The 26,266-nt window shown below is 40.9% G+C and overlaps 1 protein-coding gene across 2 annotated transcripts in view; it reads left to right on the top strand.

Annotated features, from left to right (window-relative positions):
- mkln1 (muskelin 1, intracellular mediator containing kelch motifs) overlaps window positions 1-26,266 on the top strand; it is a 148,250-nt gene that overhangs the window by 49,533 nt on the left and 72,451 nt on the right. For both annotated transcript variants that reach the window (XM_080207657.1, XM_080207656.1), the window contains exons 6-8: window positions 4,759-4,951; window positions 13,069-13,146; window positions 20,493-20,558. In XM_080207657.1, the coding sequence (XP_080063783.1) occupies window positions 4,759-4,951; window positions 13,069-13,146; window positions 20,493-20,558 (337 nt within the window). The remainder of the gene's footprint in view (window positions 1-4,758; window positions 4,952-13,068; window positions 13,147-20,492; window positions 20,559-26,266) is intronic.

The raw sequence follows: 26,266 nt of genomic DNA, 5'->3' as shown, positions 1-26,266 counted from the left end.
TCTGAATACCAAAATGCAATTGGCCCCAAGGGTTTTGCATAACGGATACTATACCTGTACTGAAATGTATAGTACATGCAATTAAAATATAAACACATACCATAACAGATGGTTGAGGACTCAAAATGCGTTGACAGTTCTGAGCTTGGTTGCAGGTTGATCACTCAGTGGGGGTGGGGGGTGAACCTGTGGAATTCTCTACCACAGAAGGCTGCGGAGGCCAAGTCACTAAATATGTTTAAAAAAGAAATAGATTTCCAGGCATTAAAGAAGTCAAGGGGTATGGGGAGAGAGTGAGAGTATGGTATTGATAGAGGATCAGCCATGATCATACTGAATAGTGGAGCAGGCTTGAAGGTTGAGTAGTCTACTCCTATTTTCTATGGATCCTTATTAGTTTAACATTTTTATTATTTTCTCTTCAGCCCAATTTGGCAATGCACATACTGGTGCATCGCTTAGTTACATCAAAAGTTAAGAACTCCTGATATGGAGAAACTAATTAAAACTTGCACCCTGATTATAACTTCAGTTCATGAGCTGAGTTCCTTACTGACAAGCCTTTTCTGGACTAAAGGTCAGTGTGTCACCCCATTGAGTTACCTGGTACAATTTCTGCTCTGATATAAATATTAGTTACGTCAATTAATTCTATATGTAAATCTTTTGTTCTGCAATCAGCATTAGTTTGTCTCTAAACTCTAGATGTTTTCATTAAGTGTATCCATGCACTTCGACCATTGATTACAGCTCCTTGAAACTTGGGATTCAGTATAGAATGGCGCACCTCCAGTTCAGTTGCTGGATACTTATACTTATGCCTCATTACAGGAAGGACGTGGAAGCCATTGAAAGGGTGCAGAGGAGAGTTACAAGGATGTTACCTGGATTGGGTGGCGTGTCTTACGAGGATAGGTTGAGAGAGCTCGATCTTTTCTCCTTAGAGAGATGAAGGATGAGAGGGGACCCGATAGAGGTGTATAAGACGATGAGAGGTATTGATCACGTGGACTTTGAGGCTTTTCCCCAGGGCTGAAATGGCTGCCACAAGAAGACACAGGTTTAAGGTGCTGGGGTGTAGGTACAGAGGAGATGTCAGGGGTAAGTTTTTCACTCAGAGGGTGGTGGGTGAGTGGAATCGGCTGCCGTCGGTGGTGGTGGAGGCTAATTCGTTAGGGTCTCTTAAGAGACTTCAGGATGAGTACATGGGACTTAATAGGATTGAGGGCTATAGGTAAGCCTAGTAGGTAGAGATAAGATTGGTGCAACTTGTGGGCCGAAGGCCCTGTTTGTGCTGTAGTTTTTCTATGATTCTATATTTAATATTAATCTGTGAGTGCTATGAGTCAGTTGTGGTTCAAAGTTCAGTGGTCACCATGTTAGAATTGCTACTCATCTCAATTGGTTTCTAAGATATTACAATTTAAAACCCATATTTCTCCAGGCAGCAAAGACTAAAACCTAACGATACTGCAATAAAAAGCCAAATCAGTAGCTATACTATATTTAAACATTTGCCTGATTATTTAGTACATTAACACTGAACGGTGCACTTTGCATTATGCATACCTTCTGTCTGTGGGTTTACATGTCAATTCAAACCTGTGACACAGGTTTGAAAAAAAACAAAATTAATTTTCACAGTCCCCAAGGCCATGAATTTGGACACTATAGTTGTCCAAGCTTAAATTTGGTATTAAATTATTGAAGTAATACTCTTTCCTTCAGGCTCAGGTGATGCCATGAGCCTCTGCCCATCCAGGAGATTGGGCTGTGGTGAGCTGTCACTGTCTGAGTGCCTGCCTGCTGCACATACACTGCTCAATGCTGTCCATATGTCAGCCTGCCCCTCACTGCGCAGGCATCCCACTGTCAGGAGTCGCGTTCTCCTCTACTGGCAGTAGCGATAACATGTATAATTTCAAATCCCTGCCTGTGATTTGGGTAGGTGGTTCTTGCCAACAAATTGTCAGCAGAAAGTTGACGTTCGGTTACCTTTATTCTATTGGATTTAAATTGGATATTTATCTGAACTGTAAGAATTACTTAAAGTAACTCTTAAAGTTTATTTATTAGTCACAAGTAGGCTTATATTAACACTGCAATGATGTTACTGTGAAAATCCCCTAGTTGCCACACTCTGGCACCTGTTCGGGTACACTGAGGGCGAATTTAGCAAGGCCAGTGCACCTAACCAGCATGTCTTTCAGATTGTGGGAGGAAACTGGAGCACCCAGAGGAAACCCACGCACTCACGGGGAGAACGTGCAGATCCACACAGACAGTGACTGAAGTCGGGAATCAAACCCAGGTTCCTGGCACTGTGAGGCAGCACTGCTAACCACTGTGCCGTCCAGATAACGCACCTTTATCATGCATTAATGTAGCTATTAAAAATTCTACATTTCCTCAGTGTTCTCTTAGATTCTTTATTTTTGGTCCATTCTGCAAGCAGAATTCAGCCGTTATGGTTGAGTTTACCCTTCAAGCCATATAATAATGTGATTAGGACTTTGACAATAAAGTATTGTCTAAAATGAGCTGGATAATGCTTGCCTTGCACATCATGTCCCTTCAAGGTTTTAAAAGGCAGACTGGCTCTCAGTTTATTAAATTCATGTTCATAGCTGTTAAATATGGCAGAACGTGACATCTTGAATATTGAGTGCAGTTTTGGCCTTATTTAAAGAAGGGTGTAAATGTGTTAGAGGTGACTCGAAGGAGATTGGTGCCTGGAATGATTAGGTTGCTTTATGAGGAAAGGTTAGACAAATTGGGCTTGTTTCCACTGGAATTTGGAAAAGTGAGGGGGAGCTTGATTGTATAATGTAAGATCCTAAACAGTGTTGAAGAGATGCCTCCTCTTGTGGGTGAGTCCAGAACTAGGCTGCACTGTTGGGGATTGCCCTTTTGGGATAGATGAGAATTTGATTCTTTTTGAGAGTTGTGCAACTTCGGAACTCTCTGCCTCTGAAGACGGTGGGGGTGGGGTTATTGAATATTTTTAAAATAGAGGTACGTCGATTCTTGTTAGTCAAGGGAATCAAATGTTATTGAGGGTAGATGGGAATGTGGAATTCAAAGCACAAGCAGATCAGCCATGATCTTATTGAATGACAGAGCAGGCTCAAGGGGCCAAGCGGCTGCGAATTTGTGGCAGGCAACAGAAAGTCAGAATAATGGATAGGTACTTGAATTGGCGTGATGTGACTGCTGTGTCCCACAAGGATCTGTGTTGGACCCTCAATTTGTTCATGTTGTTTATGAAACCAAAAGAGAAAATGCTGAAAAATCTCAGGTCTGGCGGCAGCTGTAAGGAGAGAAAAGAGCTGACGTTTTGAGTCCAGACGACCCTCTGTCAAATTTTTTACACATTATTTATGACTTGGCATGGAAAGTCATGCATCTAAACTTACTGATGATAGAAAGTTAGGCAGCATTGTGGACAGCGTAGATTATAGCATAAAATTACAAAGAGACATTAATAGACTGGGTGAACAAGCAAAACTATGGCAGATGGATTTTAGTCTAAGCAAGTGGGAGGTTATTCATTTTTGACTAAAAAGTAATAGATCAGAGTACTTTGTAGATGGTATGAAGTTCAATACAGTGGATGTCCAAAACTAGACTTTGCAGGTTCAGATGCATTGATGTTTAAAATGCCACAAACAGATGCAGAAAATAATCAAGAAGGCTAATGGAATGCTGGCCTTTATATCTAGAGGACAGGAATATAAAGACACAGATGTTCTGCTGTAGCTGTACAAAATGCTGGTTAGACTCTACTTGGGGTACTGTAAGCAGGCATGTGCACCATTCAGGAAGGACATAATGTCCTTGGAGCAAGTGCAACTTAGATTTACAAGCGTGATACCTGGACTTCCCGTTTAATTAAGAGGAAAGATTTTACAAATTAGATCTGTAAGTTAGATTGAAATCCATATGCCGTAGTTTTGCTTGTTCACCCAGTCTATTAATGTCTCTTTTGTAATTTTATGCTATAATCTACACTGTCCACAATGCTGCCTAACTTTGTATCATTACATTTAGATGTCTGACTTTCTATGCCATTATCCGAGTCGTAAGCTTTGTGAACAAATTGAGGCTTTCTCCACACCCTAACAATGACTGTCACACTACTTTCTGCACTTTTCCATCTCTACGAATGGTATGCTTTGTCTGTATAGTGCGCACGAAACAGTACTTTTCACTGTATGTTGATACATGTGACAAATCAAACTAATAAGTGAAATCAAATGTTTCCCCTCAAATTTGGGAGGTTAAGGGGTGATCTGTTCGAAGCTTTCAAGATGCTAGCAGGAAAAGGCAGGGTAGATGAAGCTAAACAATTTCCACTGGTTGGAGATTCTAGAACTAGGTGGCATAGTCTAAAAATTAGTGCCTGACCATTCAGGAGCGATGTTAGGAAGCACTTCACACATAGAATGGTAGAGATTTGGAACTCTCTTCTACAAATGGCAGTTGATGCTAGATTAGTTGCTGTCTTTAAATCTGAGAGTTTTTTTTTGTTTAGCAAACATATTAAGGGGTATAGGCCAAAGGCAGGAATGTGGAGTTAGGCCACAGATTAGCCATGATCGGATTAAATGACAGAACAGGCTCTAGGAGCTGAACGGCCAACGCCTATTCCTATGTTCCTACTTTGGCTGTTATTTTGTATGATTGTGATGGAAGTGTGGTGACTAAAACTTCATAGCATAACAATGTTTTTTTCACTGTTTCCTTATGTTCCAGTAGTACCGTGAACAAGAAGCAATTAGGCTGTGCCTGAAACACTTTCGCCAGCACAACTACACTGAGGCCTTTGAGTCACTGCAGAAGAAAACAAAGATTGCATTGGAACATCCAATGTTAACTGAACTGCATGACAAGCTGGTTCTTAGAGGTGACTTTGATGCTTGTGAAGGACTGATTGAAAAAGCAGTCAATGGTGAGTGTGTCCATTGTCTGGATGTTTTCTTATCTAACTAAAACAAATAGATGCATCAATCAAGTCCAATTTCTTTCCAGAACAGTTCTTGCACTTCCTTCATTCAAACGTGTTGAGTGTAGAGTGGATAACAGTGACCAGCATCCGTAGACGATTTAGCTTTTGTTTAAAGCGGTGTTACCTGTTTCCACATAGAATGCATGCTATGTGATGGACATTGCAAAATTTTGCATGGAGTTCCATTTGTACAATAGGAGATGAGTGTGGGTGGCATGATGGATGGTTGCATATACTTTGTGAGCATGGTTAAATCTATTGAATCAGTTGTACTTTCCTTCAGATTTTCTCCCCTATCTGAATTGAAGTGTGATGAGTTAGACTAATTGAAACCTTGTACAAATATAAAGACAAAGGTTAGTGAATGTATGTCCCTTTCAGTCCAAAACAGGAGAATTTATAATAGAGAACAAGGAAATGGTAGAGCAACACACAGATAACTTTCCAGAAATGCTAAGGAACCAAGGATCCAGTGAGGAGGAGGAATTGAAGGAAATTAGTATTCCTAGAAATTGTGCTGTGGAAATCAGGCAGTAGGGCGGCACAGTGATTAGCACTGCTGTCTCACAGCGCCAGGGATCTGGGTTCAATTCTGGCCTTGAGTCACTGTTTGCACATTCTCCCTGTGTTTGCATGGGTTTTCTTCTGGCGCTCAGGTTTCCTCTCACAGCCCAAAAATGTGTGGGCCAACCCAAAGGTTGTTTGGCCATGCTAAATTACCCCTTAGTGTCAGGGTGTCTAGCCGGGTAAATACATGGGGTACAGGGATAAGGCCTGGAGAGGCAGGGGGTGGAGCTGTTGGTGCAGATTTGATGGGCCAACTGGCCACCTTCTGCACGGTTGGGATTCTGAAACTAATAGGACTGAAAGCTGATAAATCCTCAGAGCCTGACAATATACATCCCAGGGTATTGAAGGAGGTAGCTCTCGAAATAGTACATGAATTGTTTGTCAACTTCCAAAATTTTGGAGATTCTGGAGCAGTCCTGGCAGATTGGAAAATGGCATGTGTAACCACATTATTTAAAAAAGGAGGAAGGGAGAAAACCAGGAATTACAGACTGGTTAGCTTAACATCCGCACTAAGGAAGATGCTGGAGTTGGGAATAAATGACACTTAGAAAATATCAACAGCACACTCAAAATTAACAGGGGAAACTTAATTTGACAAACCTGGGCATAGAATCCCTCCAGAAAATAGGAGACAGTTCGACCCATCAAGTCTGTACCGACCATAATCCCACCCTGGCCCTATTCCCGTAACCCCATGCTTTATGCTGCTAATCCCCCTGATGCTTGGTTCAATTTAGCATTGCTAATCAACCTAACCTGCAATCTTTGGACTGTGGGAGGAAACTGGAGAAAACCTACGCAGACACGGGGACAATGCGCAAACTCCACCCAGACAGTCACCTGAGGCTGGAATTGAACCTGGGATCTTGGCACTGTGAGGCACCAGTGTGCCACCCCACCAAAGCTTGTAGGGATAAGGTATGTGATGCATTTGGTTTTTGAGAGAGCTTTTGATTAAGTTCCACGTAAAAGGTTCGTATGCCAAATTAAAGCGCATGGGATTGTTGGCAATTCTGGTCATCCTAATTTAGAAAGGGTATTACTAAACTAGAAAGAGTGCAGAAAAGATTTACTAGAATGCTACTGGGACTTGATGGATTGAGTTATAAGGAGAGGCTGAATAGACTGGGACTTTTTTTTCTGGAGTATAGAAGGCTGAGGGGTGATCTTATAGAGGTCTATAAAATAATCAGGGGGCATAGATAAGGTAGATAGTTAATATATTTTCCTAACGGTAGGGGAGGCTAAAACTAGAGGGCATAGTTTAAGGTGAGAGGGGAGAGATACAAAAGTGTCCAGAGGGGAAATTTTACCACACAGAAGGTGGTGAGTGTCTGGAACAAGCTGCTAGAGGTAGTAGTAGAGGTAGGTACAATTTTATCTTTTAAAAAGCATTTAGATTGTTTTATGGGTACGAGGGTATAGAGGGATCTGGGTCAAATGTGGGCAATTGGGATTAGCTTAGGGGTTTTAAAAAAAAAAGGTGGCATGGACAAGTTGTGCCGAAGGGCCTGTTTCCATGCTGTAAACCTCTATAACTCTCCTAGGTGGTGATTAGTGTCACAAGGATCTGTGCTCGGGCCCCAGCTGTTCACAATATATATCAATGATTTGAAGCCAAAAGTAATACCTCCTTCTTTGCTGACCACAATAAACTTGATAAGAATGACATTTAGAGGCTTCAAGATGATTTGGACAAGTTGCGTGTTTGTGAGCAAATACATGGCAGGTGCCATATAGTGTGGATAGATATGAAGCATGCTGATATAGCAAGCAGTTAGGAAGGCAAATGGTATGTTGGCCTTCATTGCAAGAGGACTTGAGTACAGGAGCAAGGATGCCCTAACTGTGCGGGGCCTTGGTGAGACCACACCTGGAGTATTATGTGCAGTTTTGGTCTCCTTATCTAAGAAAGGATATACTTGCCATAGAGGGATTGCAGCAAAGGTTCACCAGATTGATTCTAGGATAGCAGGTTTGTCATATGAGAGGAGATCAACTCGCATCCACTGGAATTTAGAAGAGAGAGGAAGGATCTGGAGAACCTGGCCATCTTCGAAACAGCCAGGAAAAACGTTTGCTCGGATAAATGGAATTAAAATAGACATTCATAGTGTAGGTATGTGCTGCAATGGGAGAGTTAGGATATCAGAGCTATGAACTTCAATTACTCCTAAGCTTGAATGAAAACTTTTTGGGAATGATGTTAAAATCTTCCTATACGATTGATGTTGTTCAATGTAAAAGGTTTGAATTTTTATTCTTTCAGAGGTCTTGACAGAAACACCTAAGAACACGTTTTTCAATTTAAGGGGTGGGATTGATTTGTCTTGCTTGATTTCAGTTTTTTGTTTTGAATATTTGTACTTCTGTTTTCAACATTATAGCTGTTGTGTGACTTGGAGTTTTGAACTCTAACTGAGCTGTTGGGGCCTTGGCTCCAAAAGTTGGCTGTCTATTTTAAGGAATCTTAAGAATTTCAGATGCAGTGACCCCGATTGCGCCATATCATCAAGCACAAAAGGGAAAAGACTAATTAATTTAGCTTCATATCTAGTTACTTATTTTTACTCCTTCCCAGCAAGTTGCATCAAAGCCCAGTCATTGTTAGATTGGTGTATATGGCAGGTATCTTACTCAAACTCATTCCTACAAACAGCAATGCAACCTTTGGCTGGTTTTTTTTGGTTGCTGTGTTTAAGGGAATCCTGAGCAGATTATAGGAAGAATAACATGGTCATGCTTAAATTGAGTCATTTGATCGCTGACCACAGGAGCAGGGCTAGGTCCATGTCTGGCCTGTTGTGACAATGCCTCCAATAGTGCAGCGCTTTTTCAAGCATTTTTATTTTGCAACTTGAGAATAAAATTGCAGTTTTTATTCTTGTTCAGCTTGATTTTTTGCCTGAGACGCATACTAGTAGTAGCATGGTGCTTGATATCAGAAATCAGAAGTTTATGTTGGCAACCTGTACCATTTTAACGCATTGGTTGTGGAGGGTCAGTCATCTTAGCTTCAGGAGATTTCTGCAGGAGTCCTTGAGGGCAGTGTCCTAGAACCAACCAACTTCAACTGCTTCATCAATGATCTTCCCTTCATTGTAAAATCAGAAGTGGAGAAGGTAATTGAAAATTGCACAATTTCGGCACTATTTGCGACTTCTCAGATACTGAAGCTGTCCATGTTCAAATGCAGCAAGATCTGGACAATATCCAAGCTTGGGTTGACAAGTAATATTCGTGTCATACAAATGCCAGGCAATGATTATCACCAATAAGAGACACCCTTACCATTACCCCTTGACATTCAATGGTGTTACCATCACTGAATCTCCCACTGTCAACATCCTTGGAGTTACCACTGACTAGAAACTCAACTTGACTCGCTACATAAACACGGTGGCTACAAGAGCAGATCAGAAGCTAGGGCTACTACGGCATGTAACTTGCCTCCTGACGGCCCAAAACCTATCCACCATCTACAAGGCACAAGTCAAGAGTGTGTGGAATACTCTGCACTTACCTGGATGGGTGCAGTGCCAACAACACTCAATGCTTGACATCATCCAGGACTTAGCTTGATTGGCACCACATCTACAAATATGCACTCCCTCCATCACTGACGCTCAATAGCAGCAGTGTGTACTATCTACAAGACGCACTGCAGCAATTCACCAAAGATCCTTAGATAGCACCTTCCAAATCCACAACCACTTCCAAACAGAAGGACAAGTGTGGCAGAACATGACAACATGACTACCTGTAAGTTTCCTTCCAAGCCACACACCATCCTGACTTGGAAATATATTGCCGTTCCTTCAAAACCCTGGAATTCCCCCTTTAATGATATTGTGGGCCCACCCACTGCACATGGACTGCAGTGTTTCAAGAAGGCAGCTCACCACCACCTTCTCAAAGGCAACTTGGGGTGGGCAATAAATGCTGGTCAGCCAGTGATGCCCATGTCCTACAAATGAGGTACAAAAAATGGAAAGGGTTAAATGTTCAGATGCATAAAATCAAGTTTTGGCTCATAGAGTGTATGTGCTAGCTTATGAAAGGTGGTGATGTAAGTGAGATCAAGATGCAAGACGGGTGTGAAGGGCAAGGGAAAGGACCAAGGAAGGGAGTATATATGGTATGTCACTTCAGAGGCAAGTGCTATGGCACAGTGAGCTTACTGGAGTGTTCTTTTAATTTGTGTTAAATTGACTTTATGGATGTCACAGATGGATTACTTAATAAAAGATGAATAGCCCAATTCATAACACTCATATATTTTTCTTGTGTACTGGGAGGTTGTTGTGACAAGATGCATTGTAATTTTGCAGATGAGCATGTTCTTGACTTGGTCTTTTTGGTAAAAGTTTTCGATATGCACCACATTTCGTGCATTATCTTTTGCGACGAAGGCTCCCTGTGTGTTTAAGCTTCACTTTAGGAAGTCCTCAATAAGTTATACAGATGGCTTTAAGTGAGCTTGATGGTGTAGAAGGTTATGTAAATATTGCACTTTAGTCATGCTTTTTTGTTTCCAATACATGCAACATGATAGAAAGTTGGCTTTTTTTATTTACCCATGTATTTTTCCTCACACTATCTGCACACTCCTGTGGGGGGCGGCACGGTAGCACTGCTGCCTCACAGTGCCACGGGCCTGGGTTCAATTCCTGGCTTGGGTCAGTCTCTGTGGAGTTTGCACGTTTTCTCCATGTCTGCGTGGGTTTCCTCCCATAGTCACAAAGATGTGTAGGTTAAGAGGATTGGCCATGCTAAATTGGCCCTAAATGTCAGGAGACTAGCTAGGGTAAATGCATGGGGTTATGGGGAATAGGGCTTGGGTGGGATTGTGGTTGGTGCAGACTCAATGGGCTGAATGGCCTCCTTCAGTATTGTAGGATTCTATGATTGGAACATTGAGTGGGTAAACTATAATAGCATATAAATGCTAGGAGAGAAATCCATCATGGCCCCAGTGCCTTCCCCCAAGTGAGATAATGATAAATAATTAATTGAACACATTTCCCCTCCTTACATATAAAATGTAATACTTTTAGTCAGTGCCTTTGGGAGTATGGAACAAAATTCTGTCATTTATATTTTACCAGGAATGCAAGTTTCATTTTTAATTTATTTCCAATGCCTGTGTAATAATGCTTTATTAGCAGTGAATAATCATTCAGCGTGGAACAAAATTTCTGAAGACCCAGAATAAAGATCATCACCCTGAAATGTTAACTCTTTCGTTCTCTCCACTGATACTGCCAGACTTGTTGAGTATTTCCCCAGCATTTTCTATTGTTCTGAAAAGGTTTCCACCCTGTTCTGTTGTATTGGGCTGAATTTTTTTTAACTTACAGATCGTAAATTAGCTTATTTATTTGGAAATATTAAGGACCTGACATTCTGAATAATTTGGTTGCATAGCTGTAAACTATTCTACTGAAAGAATAATTGAAGTGCTACCCCCCACACGCACGCACACACATCAGATGTAAAGCTCTGGGTTCCTCTCAATTGAGTTTAAATACAAATTTTCAGAATTGCAATGATATTGGTTTTCATTTCATGTAGAATTAATGGGGCAATTCAGCATGAACAGTATATTTTTGGAAACTTACTTTTTAAACCTTTTGTTGATTCTTGGGATGTGGCCATTGTTGGCTAGGCCAGCATTTCTTACCATCCCTAATTGCCTGCCAGATCTTAGGATGACTTTGCAGGGTTGAGCATGCCATTGTTATTTCTGGTGTCTCGATCAATGTTGGCAGTCCATCAGGTTTCATTCCTTTTAGACATTTTAGCGAATTGATACAACTGACTGAGCTGCCACCTTCAGCTGTTGCAGTCATGGGGTGTACGTACTCCCATAGTGCTGTTAGGAAGAGAGTTCCAACATTTTGACCTAAGAATGAAGGAACATTGATATATTTCCAGGACAGGATTGGGAGTGGCCCAGAGGGGAACTTGCAGGTATTTGGCATTCCAGGTATCTACTGGCCTTGTCCTTCTAGGTGTCGTGATTGTGGATTTGGAAGATGCTGCATGAGAAGTTTTGGTGTGTTGCTGCAGTACATCTTGTACATAGTACATTGAAGTCCCTCACGCAGACACTGACCCATTCAGTGCCCTTTTCATCCTTGTTGCTCCCTCCAGGTGGGGTTTAACAAGGAGTGCTAATTCATTGGGTTGCCCTGATTGCATGATGTTGAGGATTCTCAACTCCAGGGATGATGATGGTGATGTCTGGGCATGAATTGTAAGGTATGATTCAGTGAGCATGGTTCTGTCAAGCTGTTGTTCGACTAGCCTATGACACAGCTCTCCCAATTTTGGCACTGGCAAATGTTAGTTAGAACGACTTTGCAGGGTTGATGGGGCTGAGTGTGTCATTGTTATTTCTAGTATCTAGATCAATGTTGGGTGGTCCATCAGGTTGCATCCCTTTAGACATTTTAGCGATTTGATACAACTGAGTGGCTTGCTAGGGCATTTCAGAGTCAATCACATTGTTGTCTAGAGTCACATGTAGGGCAGACTAGGTAAGGATGGCATGTTTCCTTCCCTATGGGGCATTCCTGATTCAGATGTGTTTTCTAACAGCAATTGACAATGGTTTGATTGTCATCTCTAGACTTTTAATTCCAGATTTTTATTGAATTCAGATTTCATTATCTGTGGAATGCAACCCAGGTCCCCAGAGCATTACCCATGGTCCCCGAATAACTAGTCCCGTGGCATTATCAGTATGCCACAGTCTCCCCTTAAAACAGAGTTTGGAGCAGCTAACAAAAGCAGTTTATACAATTGATGATCGATTGGGGATGGGAAACATTTGCTAGTGAATATCAAAATTCCTTTCATTTATAGGCAAGAATATGTGCTTTTTGCGACTTATCCACAGAGTTGCTATTTCAGTTTGAGAGTTTCAATTTAGATGCATTGGGATTGGAAAGCCTTTGAGCCTAGGACTTTCACCCCAAATTTACATTCACTTTTTTTCATTGGCAATGCTCCATATTATGTTAACTTAGTAAATTAATCAGCTGCTTCAATTGGATGCTTGAGTTTCCAGCTTTAGTAATTTCTTACTAAACCCAGTAGGTGTTTTATCAAATAATTTATAAACCTATCTTTTCTGATCATCTCTGTTATTGAATATTTATCTTGTTTTTTTTGCCAATGTCTTTATATTTTTCTCATGATATACACACAGTCTGGAAAGATTCATTCTTATGCATTTGTGATCTGGTATCCCAAATTAAATATTGCATTCCACAAACGGCACTTGTGAAATGAATTTAGTGACATTTGAGTGTTTTCCTTAAAAAAAAATCTCGGTGCTTTGAGTAGGCAATTAATGTCCCTTGTGTAAATGGAGAAGAGAGAAGCATGAGAAGGATATGTCAAAATACGAAATCAAGAAAGCTGTGCTTGTTTTGTGTCTGTGGAGTAATATCCAAAAACATGTTTTCTTTTCATTTCAGATGGATTGTTTAATCAGTACATCAGTCAACAAGAATACAAGCCCAGGTGGACTCAAATCATTCCTCAAAGCAGCAAAGGTAAGGAATTCTGCAGAACCATATTGAATTTTCTGAATTGTTTTGGCACAATGAATTTGGTTAAGTTGAAAAACTGAAGTTATTTTCCCTCAGTAATTTGAACAGGAGGTATTTAACAAAAATTCACAGGATACGGATGAGGTCGAGGTAAAATGTACTAATTTGACTTGAACTAGGCTGTTCAGCAGTTGTTTCAAATTAAGTGGATGAAGCAAGAAGGACACAGGTCTTGAAATTAATCTTGTAGCGTTTCTGTAAGCTGTGGGACCAGATTCTATTCGTGCCCAAGAACCGTGCATTGCAAATGAGCTTTGGTTAATTTGCCACTTGTGTACAAAGCATGAGTTTCTGGGCAAAGCAGGCAATGATTCTGTATGAGTAAGTAAGCAGCAGCCCTGGTATTAATGGCATTATTATGGAGACTAGGCTAAAGTACAAATACTTTCTACAATTTCTAAAGTATAAATAATTGCTCTGCTGCAAAACCATAAAAAATAAGTTTACAAATCGTATGCCTCACCAAATCGATTGGCACATAATCAGCTACTTCGATGTACGTGATTGTGTAGACAAATGCAGTACCTATCCTGCACAGTGGGATCCTGAAGTGAGAGAATGACTGACTCATGCAGCTGCTTTTTGTTGGCAGAAGGAAGAACATTGATGCTCCTCTCCACTTTAAATAGCACTGTCAGATCTTTAGCACTCATTGGTGTAGGTTGTTGCAGCTTAACCCCCCCCCCCCCCACCCTCCCCCGCATCAAAAGTAGTTTGACAAAACTACTTCCAAACAACATGATATAAAATGAAAACCGATGTGCTTTGCTCCATAATTTGTGAATAAATGAATTAAAAGCAGAGTGTGCCATTTGGCCCCTTGAGCCTTGCTTTACCATTCAATAAGATTGTGGCCTCAACTCCACATTCAGCCTACCACAGATAATCTTTGACTCCCTTGTTGGTCAAGAATCCATCTACCTCTGTTATAAAAATACTGAATGAGCCTGTCTCCACATCTCTCGGGGTAGAGAGATCCAGACGCTCAAGACCCAAACATTTCTTCTCTTCTCAGAAGTATATATAGTACTCTAGATGTGATCTCACCAGTGTCCTGTACAACTGTGGCAAAGCATCTCTGCTTTTATATTCCATTCCTATGAGGAGAGGCTGAATAAACTGGGCTTGTACTCGTTAGAGTTTAGAAGAATGAGGGGAGACCTCATTGAGACGTATAAGATGATGAATGGGATGGATAGGATAGAGGTGGAAAGACTCTTCCCGCTCAAAAAAGACAGTAGGACTAGGGGGCACAGCCTCAAGATAAAAGGGGGGCGGTTTAGAACAGAGTTGAGGAGGAACTTCTTCACTCAAAGGGTGGTGAATCTCTGGAATTCTCTGCCCATTGAAGTGGTGGAGGCTGCCTCGCTAAATATTTTTAAGACGCGGGTTGGTGGTTTTTTGATAGGAGAGGGGATTAAGGGTTATGGGGAGAGGGCGGGAAAGTGGAACTGAGCAGCGACAGATCAGCCATGATCTTATTGAATGGCGGGGCAGGTTCGAGGGGCTAGATGGCCTACTCCTGCTCCTATTTCTTATGTTCTTATATTCCCCTTGCAATAAAGTGCAGCATTCCATTTGCCTTCTTAATCACTTGCGGTACCTGCACACTAATGTACCAAGACACCCAGATCCCTCTGTACCTCTGTTCCAGCAATTTCTCTCAGACAGACGTTAAGCTGACTTGCCTGAAGTGTTTTTGCTTTCTATCTCCTTTCCTGAATGGAGGAGTTACATGTGCCGTTTTCCAATCTGATGGAACTGTTCCAGAACATTTTGGAAAATTGAAACCAATGCATCCCCTACCCAAGCAGCCTTTTCCTTTGGGCTCTGGAATGAAGCTCATCAGGATTTGCGGACTAGCCAGCCTTTTGTTTGATTAATTTTCTCAGTACCATTTCCTTGGGTGGCACAGTGGTTAGCACTGCTGCCTCACGATGCCAGGGACCCGGGTTTGATTCCCAGCTTGGGCCACAGCCTGTGTGAAGTTTGCACACACTCCCCGTGTCTGAGTGGGTTTCCTCCAGGTGCTCCGGTTTTCTCCCAAAGGTGTGCTAGTTAGGTGCATTGGCCATGCTGGATTCTCCTTCAGTGTACCTGAACAGGCGCTGGAGTGTAGCGATAAGGAGATTTTCACAGTAACTTCATTGCAGCGTTATTGTAAACCTACTTGTGACACTAATAAAATAAACTTTTTTAACTTTTTAAAACTGGTGATTGTAGTTCTATGAAATTCTTCCCTCCCTTTCACCACATGATTCAATTATTTCTGGGATTTTTTTGTTTTCTCGACACAGTGAAGACTTTGTATTGTTTGTTCAGGTCATGAGGGTGTCACTGGCTGGGCTGGCATTTATTGCCCATCCCTAATTGCTCTTGAACTGAGTGGCTTGCTAGGTCATTTCAGAGGCAGTTGAGAGTCAACCAGATTGTTATGGGTCTGATGTCACACGTAGTTCAGGCCATGTGTAAAGACGGATAGATTTCCTTTCCTAAAGGACATTAGTGAACCAGTGGGTTTTTGTGATAATTGACAATGGTTCCATGGTCATCATTAGACTAAATCCAGATTTTTATTGAATTCAAATTTCACCATCTGATGTGGCAGAATTTGAACCCTGAGTCTCTGGATTATTAGTCCAGTGACAATCCAGCTATGCCACTGCCAAAATATTGTTCAATTCATCTACCGTTTTCTTATTTTTCATTATTAGCTCCCAAAGCTCACTTTTTTCCTTTTAATTACTCTTGCCATCTGTTTTTATGTTTCTAGGTGGCTCTAATTTCTCCCTTCTTATTAATTTTTGAATCATTCTTTGTTGTTTACATTCTGTTGACTCCACTGATCTGCCATTCACCTTTTCAGAATTATATTTTTTCTTTTAATTTGATATTTTGGTTGGTCATGGAACTTCTCCCAGGTCCTTCTCACTGCATGAATCTTTTCTGAGTATTCTGGAATATCTCCTGAAATGCCTGCCACAGCACTTCGACTGATCTATTCCTTACTCTAATTTCCCAGTTCACTTTAACCAGCTCTGTCCTCATATTTTCCCTGATTTATGTTTCAAGCACTAGTTTTAGATCCAGTCTTTCCCTCAAACTGAAAGTGTAATTCAGTCATATTATGAAATCTGCTACCTAGGGGTGCCTTTACTGAGATCATTAGTTAATCAGGTTCTATTGTACATGACCGGATCTTGTATAGTTGGCTGTCTGGCTGATGCTGAAATGCGCTGCAGAAACTGTCCTTAAAAAAAACACAATTAACTCATCATCCAGGCTTCCTTTGCCAATCCCAGTCACCCAACCTATTTGTAGGTTAAAATCACCCACGATTCCTGCCATATCTTTCTCCGAAGCCCTTATTTTATACTCTGTCTACAGTGTGATTACTGTAAGGGGGCCTCTAAATACTCTTTGCAATTAACTTCCTGTTTATCTTTCTCATCTCTACCCAACTGAATCTATGTCTTGATGTCAAGAACTAAATTCAAGTTTCTCCGTTACCAGTGTCATTCCTAGTTAACAGAGCCACCCGTAGAACATAAAATGGTATAGCACAGTACAGGCCCTTCACCCCTCGATGTTGTGCCAAGCTTTGTCCAAAACCAAGATCAAGCTATCCCACTCCCTGTCGTTCTGGTGTGCTCCATATGCCTATCCAATAACCGCTTGAAAGTTCCTGAAGTGTCCGACTCCACTATCACAGCAGGCAGTCCATTCCACACCCCAACCACTCTGAGTAAAGAACCTACCTTGGACATCTCTCTTGTATCTCCCACCATGAACCATATAGTTATGCCCCCTAGTAACAGCTACATCCACCCGAGGAAAAGTCTCTGAACGTCCACTCCATCTATCCCCCTCATCATCTTATAAACCTCTACTAAATCGCCTCTCGTTGTCCTCCTCTGCGGTAAAGAGAAAAGCCCTAGCTCTCTAAACCTTTCCTCATAAGACACACCCTCCAAACTAGGCAGTATCCTGGTAAATCTCCTCTGCACTCTCTCCAGTGCTTCCACATCCTCCTTTATAGTGAGGTGACCAGAACTGCACACAATATTCCAAATGTGATCTTAGCAAAGTCCTGTACAGTTGCAGCATAAGCCCACAGTTGTTAAACTCAAACCCCCTGTAAATAAACACTAACACACTTTCGGCCTTTTTCATGGCCCTATCCACTTGAGTGGCAACCTTCAGAGATCTGTGGATATGAACCATAAGACCTCGCTGTTCCTCCACATTCCTCAGAACCATGCTGTTGACCCTGTAATCCACATTCAAATTTGTCCTACCAAAATGAATCACCTCGCACTTATCAGGGTTAAACTCCATTTGCCACTTTTCGGCCCAGCTCTGCATCCTAGCAATGTCTCTTTGCAGCCTGCAAGAGCCCTCCACCTCATCACTACTCCACCAATCTTGGTGTCGTCAGCAGATTTACTGACCCAACCTTCAACCCCCTCCTCCAAGTCTTTGATAAAAATCACAAATAGCAGAGGACCTAGCACTGATCCCTGTGGTACGCTGCTGGTAACTGGTTTCCAGTCTGAAAATTTTCCATCCACCACCACCCTCTGTCTTCTTTGCGCTAGCCAGTTACTTGTCCAATCAGCCAAATTTCCCTCTATCCCACACCACTTTACTTCCTTCATGAGCACCCCTCCAACTATTTTTAGCTTTCTGTTTTCCTTAATGCCATGTACCCTTGAACATTCAGATTCCAGTATTTGTCATCCTGCAGCCATGTCTCTGTAATGGCTTTCAGATTGTACTTTTATTGCTGTTTATGCTGTCAATTTCTGTTTTATTGCGCATGCTAAGTGCATTCTGACAAAGAGCCTTCTGTCCTGTCTTAGTACCATTTTTAATATCATCTTATCTGCTGGTACACTAATAGAATAGAATCCCCACAATATAGGTCATCACTTGACTCATTGAGCCTGCACTGACAATAATCCCACCCAGGCCCTCCTCTTGTAACTCCATGCATTTACACTGCTAATCCCCCTGACTCTTAAGTGGCAATTTAGCATGGCGACTCAACCTAACCAGTATATCTTTAGACTGTGGGAGGAAACCCATGCAGACATGAGAACGTGCAAGCTGCACACAGTCACCCAAAACTGGAATTGAATCCAGGTCTCTGATGCGATGAGACAGCAACGATTACTATTGCGCCACTGTTCATTAGGTTTGTATCCTTTCTACCATGCTCTGATCATAATTTCCCTTATTCCCACCTTGCTGTCTTGCCTTGTCTTTTGTATGCAATCATTGCATCCTCCCAAACGTGATTCTTTGCCCCCTTTATTTAGTTTCAAGCCCCTCTACTGCCCTAGCTATATGCCTTGCAATATTAATTGCTTTCAAAGGTTCACTTGTTTACCAATGTTGAGAGCTCTAGAACTATAATGGGATAACTCTTCACAGTAATTTAGCATGGTGCATGCTTGATCTCTTCGGAAGCGTTTTCATGTCTTGATGAAAAATGCAGTGTACGCCCTGCAGAGGTTGATCAAATTTTGTTTTTCCTCTGGCGTTAATATTTTATAGCTTAGGAAGCTCAGTTTTACTTATAGGAATTATTTGTGCTCAGAAATGTTCTTTAGTGCTTGAGGAGTACTGTGACAAAAATGAGTTTAGCTTCTTTAGGCTTTGCTTTGGTGAATATCCCTTATGAAGGAAAATGATCTCAGTATAGCCAGTTCAGCAGGCAACTACATTAAGGATTTTGTGCCCAGTGTGTTCTACCTGACGGAATGTCAAAGAGATTGGTGCCCTGATCTTCCTTAGTAAAAGTTTTGAGATGGAGCCTAGCGCATGGGTGGCAAACTTAGTGATTGAATCAACTTGGATTTTGTGGTTTGTTTTTGCAATTGTAGCATGAAATTTACAATGCAAAGAGTGTCTTTGGTCAGCAGAAGGCAGCTGTAAAATTAAGAGAATAGCAACTCTTAACCTGTAAGGGGACCTATTGTCATTTGAAATGGATTAATGGTTTTAAATTCTGGCAAGAATGAGGAAACCTAGTGTAATTCAAAGCCATCTTATAAAAGGTTAGCACAGTACTTAGTCAGGGTTTTGATCTAATATGCATTGCCAAGTTAAGAGATAGATATCACTGACAGGGTCAGCATTCAGTGCCCGTTCCCAATTGCCTTTGAATTGAGAGGCTTACTAGGCCAATTCAGTGACAACTTAAAGTCAACCACATTTCTGTGGGTCTGGAGTCATGCTTAGGCCAGACCGGGTAAGGGTGACAGATTTCCTTCCCTAAAGAAAGAAAATGTCCCTAAAGGACACTGGTGAATTGGATGTGGATGGGGTTTTTTAGAACAATTGATGGTTTCATCATCACCATTCCTGAGTCTAGCTTTCAGTTCCAGATTTTTTTTATGAATTGAATTTAATTTCCACCTGCCCTGTGTGAATTGAAACTATCCCTGGAGCAATTCACCTTGGTCTGTGGATTATAGTCCAGTGACGTGATCACTATACCCCCATCTCCTTGCTAAAACCTAAATACCTAAAACCCTTGACTAAACATGCCTGCTACTTGTTTACCTGGGTGACTTCCTGAAAGTCTCAAGGCATGTATAGAGATTCTTGAAGTTATTGGGAGTAATTTAGGGTACAAAGCAATCCTGCATGAGAGGTTTTAAAAAGACTCAAAATTTGTGAAGGATTTACATAGCGATTTGGGGAGAGTATCCTTCATTGATATTTGGGGTTCGATTTTTGCAAATATTCAATTTTTATTTTGCAGTTGTTTTCAGTGAAGAGAACAGGCAGTCACCCTGCCTCCAGGTGCCTGCTTGTGTTACTTAGAAGCACCCCTTGGAGTACTGTTCATAGAATCCCTACAGTGCAAGGGGTGGCTATTCAGCTCAGCAAGCCTGCACCATCTCTGTTACCCAAGTCCTATCCCTGTACCCCACACATTTACCGTGGCTAATCCATCTAATCTATATATCTTTGGACTGTGGGAAGAAACTGGGCATTGGAGGAAACCCATTCAGTCTTGGGGGAACGTGCAAACTCCACACAGACAGTCACCCAAGGCCAGAATTGAACCTGGGTCCCTGGTGCTGTGAGACAGCAGTGCTAACCACTATGCCACCGCATTACCCCTGTTGTTTGATAGATCCAGGTTTGTTTGCTAAAAGTGCCTTGTTTTTGCACCAGCTGCTGTTTTGTTCATGTTCCCTTTGCGTTCTCGTATTGACGGTATGATCCAGTTGCCATTTCAGACAAGTTAAAAGAATTTTACCTTTTACGTCCAGGTGATGGAGATGACAACAGACCTGGAATGAGAGGAGGTCATCAGATGGTAATTGATGTTCAAACAGGTAAGCAAGTTATATATTGAATCAGAAAGTTAAAGTTGGAAAACCTTGCTTTCTAAGCAGCAGGAAAAAAATATTGTGCAGTTGATAAACAAAAGACTGGACCATAATTTAACCACTTTCATAAACTCTTCAATCTGTGAAAGTGTTGTCGAGGGGCTAATAACATCCTGTTGTTTGTTCCATATAAGAGGTAATCCATGTCAACACGGAAGATTAAGCTATTATCTGTACTGGAAATTGCTATGTGAGCGCTTTGCAGAATGAAAAACAATTTTGTACCTGTAATTGTAGGTTATGTATGACAGCAGGACATAATTTTAGCTTGAAGGACTTTTGGCATGGAGGAGGTGGAATAGGGAGGTGTATTGTATAAAAATGCTTTGTGCAGTTCACTGTGTAGTCTCATTTGAGACTGCCATGTTGTTGCTGTACCTGCACTTTTGAATTGACTGCAAAGATAGAATGTCTGGCTGTGTCGAGAAGTGAAAACACAAGGGAAAAATAGAAGCTTCTTCAACAGTCCAGATTGATATCTCTTTTTGATCTTTTCTTTTGAAATGATCGAATTTAGACCACGAATGTTCAAAATACATACATTTTAGGTCTGAATGAATTTTGGGAACGGGAAGTTAGTTTTGTTTCAAAGGGTGTCTGTCCTCCTACTGGTCATTCAGAGTATTAACAAGATCTATGGAAGGGTCTAGAATGAGCTAGACTGTGCCAACAGCAACAGAGCCTTATTGACGTCACATGCAGCATGGGGAAGTGATTGCACGGTCAGCAGTGATCCATTGTAAGGGCTGCCAATGGAATGAACAGTTTTATTTCAATAACTAAAGGCATCAAAAACATTAACTAATATGCTTATTTTTCTCATGCAATTTGTAAAAGAATACTTTCTGATCTACATTGCATTATGCAGCCAAGATTGGATTCTCTGAATTGTACACTGAAGAATATAATCTTATACCCAGCTGCTGTGCAAGGAATTATGAACAAAGTCTCCATTTTCTAGGGCACACAGTTTGCTGTTCTGGGATGATTAGAATGGATGGTATAATTCTTCCAAAACTCAGTTTGTCCTGTCTCTCAACAAAAGGAAGTTTGATCTTTTCAGTCTGCATTGATCTCTTTACTGTCATCCTTTTTGCAACTTTCAAAAAGGCTTGGCTCATAATGCTCCTGAAGCTGTCAGGCACAGCTCATGTGAATTTAAGCTGTATGTTTGTACTGGAAACTACGGGTAAAATTTGCAATGGATAAAGACAAAAGGGTGATATAAGATTTATTTTGTTTATAGAGCATGATAGTGACAATGACTATTAACAGTAAAAAAAAACAAAATGCTGGAAAAGCCCAGCAGGCCTGGCTGTATCTGTAGAGAGAGAAACAATTAACCTTTGGCTGAAGAGAGGTGGAAATGTGATGAATTTTATTCTGTCGAGAAGAGATGGTGGAGCTAAGTAGAAGGTCAGGGATGGATGGGAGCTTAGGAGAGATTTGACAAACATGTCCTGGATGCACAACAAAGGGAATGGTAATGATAAAAATTAAGGAAGATGCTAACAGCCATGTAAAGGTCAGAAAGCAGAATGCATTAACAGCAAAGCAAGGATCAGTGAGTAGTGACTGTAATCACTGGGAAAAGTATTTAACCTTTCCCAAACCTCCTTTGTTGCTATCCATTTCTTCACAGTGGTGAAGATATTCTAACCTTGTGTGTGGTCCAAGATAACAAATTATGTTTGGGGTTTTAACCACGAAATGTGATTGCTGTTTTGTTAGTATACTGGACATTATACCCGAACCTGCAACCTGTCTTTCCCCTTTGTAGATACTTTCATGGAATCGTATATGGTCCTGTTGTTTCACCAAGATGGAATTATTTGCAATAATTCAGATGTGGCAACACCATAGCACTTTAAGAATTCAAGGCCTGAGCTTTAATCTGATTTAGCAATATAACTGAGCAGCCTGTTTGCTTTGTTTATTACGACCTTACATTTTTTAGGCATGGCGAATAATCTTTGTCAGATCGTCACAGGATATTAAATATTCACCAGAATAATCAAGTCAGGTCATCGGTTTAAGATTAAAAATCACTTTTGACAACGTAGCACTCCGAGTACTGCATCAACTAGATTATGTGCTCAAACTGAGAGCGTGGGATCTAAATCAATCCTCATCTTTTTTCGGAAGTTATTTTCAAGGGTTAACTTTATGTTCAAGAATAAATGCTAGGTCTCACAAACCACCTTGGTGGTGTGGAACGTTGCTTCAAAGTGGTCTGTTGATTGAAATGTGACCCACCATTTAGAACCATTTGAAGTAGATCAAAGTGACAAATAGCTGGAAACTCCCCATCATTAATAAGCAAATAGCAATGATGAGATTAGAGAGTTCTCTTGTTAACATAATCGTGTTATGTCTGCTTCACGCTTGAGTAGTTGAATCTAAAGTCAAGCTTTGGAAAAGGAAGAGGACTATTCTTATTTCTGGTTTATCTTATTTGTGAGTTATGCTTATTGCAATAAAAGTCGTAACTTTTATATTCTATGTTTGCAAACTTAGAAAATACAAAATGCATTTGTCAGGTTAGAGATTACTTCTCTCCCTTGGATATTTACAGTTGTAGGTAATGTGGAATGGTATAGAACGTAGTTTTCACAATTACAGCTGGAAATATTTTGAAGTGAATGCTGCTGTTCTCAAAACTCGTTATCAGATCTGCAGAGGGGAGATTAAAAACGTTAACTGTTAAGGATCAATTTTAAAAAAAAAGTTGAGTAATTTGAGTGACAATCGAAGAATTTAGAGGCCATTTTTATCAGACACAATTTCCCATGCGTGTTGGAGGTCTCTTCAATGTGGCATTCAGTTGAGCTTTGTTATTTTTAGGCAGAAGATCAATGTGGAAGTTGCATTTGAACTTCGCTATTCCCTTTGTCTCTTCCTTTGCAGGTTGCAAACTAAACCAGTGCTTGTAATTTCTTTGGTCTGCCATTATCCAAAGTTACATTGAGCCATTTTCTCCCACACTCATATATATGCACACTGCAGCCTCAAGTTGATCTTTTTGCAAGTTTTTCTTTTGTTTGCTTTATTTTCTTCTGTGTCCCTGTCTTGCATATTTTTCTCGATTAACATTGTGGTTCAAAGAGCTCTACTGGTAAGTGCATCAAAATGGCTTGAATCATTGGTACTGCCCCATGTTTCCCTCCCGAGATAGCTCAATAGTAGGCCTCGGGCAAAACGTACAGATAAAATTAACAATAAAATTCTTTTCAACTGTTTTACAATGTAAGAAAATAGTGCACTTAGTATACATACAGCAAGATCCCATATACTGAATAATTGATGTTGAGTGGGTGATGGGAATATTATCTGGAGCATTAGGATAACTCCTGTGCTTTTTGAATTATGTGGTGGACTCCAGAAAGAGCAAAGAATGCCAATTGAAATTAAGTCTATTTCTATATAAGTTATGCTGTATACTCCAACCCTACGTCCAAGCCCACATGTTAAATTTGTAATCAACTATATGTTCCTGTACCTTTCTCTTCCTGCAATTCTCAGAGCCTTCAGCCATTCTGTCCCGTTTTCTGAAACCTTTTTGCTCCATCTTGCCATCTCATGATGACTCCAACTTGCATAGTGTACCCGAGATGTCTCTTTGATCAACAGTCAAATTTTAATCATCCCCTTTTTTCTATTTTTCTTTAAGGCGCCTTCACACTCCGCATGTATTTGTTGTTTTTTCAGCGGTAATTATATTCAAAAAGTTTTTAAAAAAAACTTATTGGACTTGGCAACAAAGTTTTGAGATGATCTAGTTGCTATGAATAAGAAGTTGAGTTGTAACTACAGTTGGTATTTAGATGGTTACTTTCTATGAGCTGGTTCTTGCTGGACTGTTGGTGTATTTTGTTAATGATTTATTCTGTTTCAGATGTAGTAAAAAATATTGAGGATACTTAACTTAGCTAGAGTGAAGTCTTTGGGTTAGGGAAGAGGACTGCAAGATGATCCTCAATTCAAGCTGTTGAGTTGGATTCATTTGTCATGTGCTTTTTTACTGTCAGATTTGAGAGCAGGGAGACGTCAGCCACGATCTGTCGAAGAGTCACCTAGACTTGAAATGTTGGCTCTGTTCTGTCCCCACAGATGTCAGACCTGCTGAGATTTTCCAGCATTTTCTGTTTTTGTTTCAGATTCCAGCATCTGAAGTATTTTGCTTTTATGTCAGTCGTGATCTGTTTGGTGGAGCAAGCTCAAAGGGCTGAAGTTGCCTACTTCTGCTCCTAATTCCTGTGTTCCTGTTCGCTATTGAGGTTCAAATAAGTTAGGTTTCCATTCTGCCTCTAATTTAGTGGAAGGTTGAGCCAAAGCAAATGAAGAATTTAATAAAAAAAAGTTCCAGAGAGCATGGATAAGGCATGTTGATTGGTCAGAGGAGGGTGAAGTTCACAGGTCAAAGTTGCAGACTATCACAGAAGTGGGGAGAAAGAAGGACCCAAAATTGGCTTAATGGCAAGAAGGTGATGGTCAAAGTTTGTTTTTGTGTCCAGTGTTATGCTGCAAAGATCGGAGTTGTGTCCCTTGCTTTTTGTCGTATATGTTAATGATCTAGATGTGAAAGTAGGAAGTATGATCAGTAAGTTCACATGACATGAAAATTGCTGGTGCGATTAATTGTGAGGAGGCAAGCTTTAGACTACAGATGATATAGACGGGCTAGTCAGATGGACAGAGCTGTGGCAAATGGGACTTAAGCCTGAGAAGTCTGAAATGATGCATTTTGGGAAGACAAATGAACAAGGCAATATGTAATGAACGCTAGGATGCTAGGAAGTACAGAGGACTAGAGGGACCTTGGGGGTCCAAGTATCCCTGAAAGCAGCAGGATAGGTAGATAAAGTGGCTAAAAAGGCATATTGGATACTTGCCTTTATTAGCTTAAGCATAGAGTACAAGAGCAGGGAGGTTACGATGGAATTCTATAAATTACTTGTTAAGCTATAGCTAAAGTACAGTGTGCAATTCTGGTTGCCACATTATAGGAAGGATGTTATTGCACTGGAGAGAGTACAGAGGAGATTCACCAGGATGTTGCCTGGGCTGGAATGTTTCAGCTATGAAAACAGGCTGGTTAAACTGGGCTTAGTTTCCTTGGAGCAGAGGAGGCTAAAGCAGGGCCTTATTGAGGTGGGACCTGATTGAAATGAACAAAGTAATAAAGGGGTAGGAAGGAATCTCTCCCCTTATTTAAGGTGAAGGGATTTGAGGAAAAGCATTTTCACCAAGAGGTTGGTGGGAATCTGGAACAGACTGCCTGTAGAGATGGGAATCCTCACAATGTTTAAGTAGTATTTAGATGAGCACTTGAAATGTCATAGCATGCAAGCTTACGGGCCAAGTGCTGGAAAGTGGGAGTAGAATAGATAGGTGCTTGATTGCCAATGTGGACATGATGGGTTGAAGGACCTCTTTCTGTACTGTAAAACCATGACTTATAAATGAGATCATTCCAAATTGGGTGTAATGAGACGCCAGGAATAATAATAGCGCATAACGTCTCAGTGGGATTGACTGATACTGGTATCATGTTTTCAGGAAAATTTTAAATTGAGAATAGTAGAACTCTGGAGGCCTACAAAGATATTTCTCCAAATTGCAGTATTAGTCAGTCCCATTGACGTACATCATGT

The sequence above is a fragment of the Carcharhinus amblyrhynchos genome, chromosome 19 (assembly GCF_965287045.1).
Source record: "Carcharhinus amblyrhynchos chromosome 19, sCarAmb.v2.hapA, whole genome shotgun sequence".
Classification (NCBI taxonomy): Eukaryota; Metazoa; Chordata; class Chondrichthyes; order Carcharhiniformes; family Carcharhinidae; genus Carcharhinus; species Carcharhinus amblyrhynchos.
The sequence above is the reverse complement of the archived record's forward strand: the minus strand, read 5'-3'. Positions and strand labels throughout refer to the sequence as shown.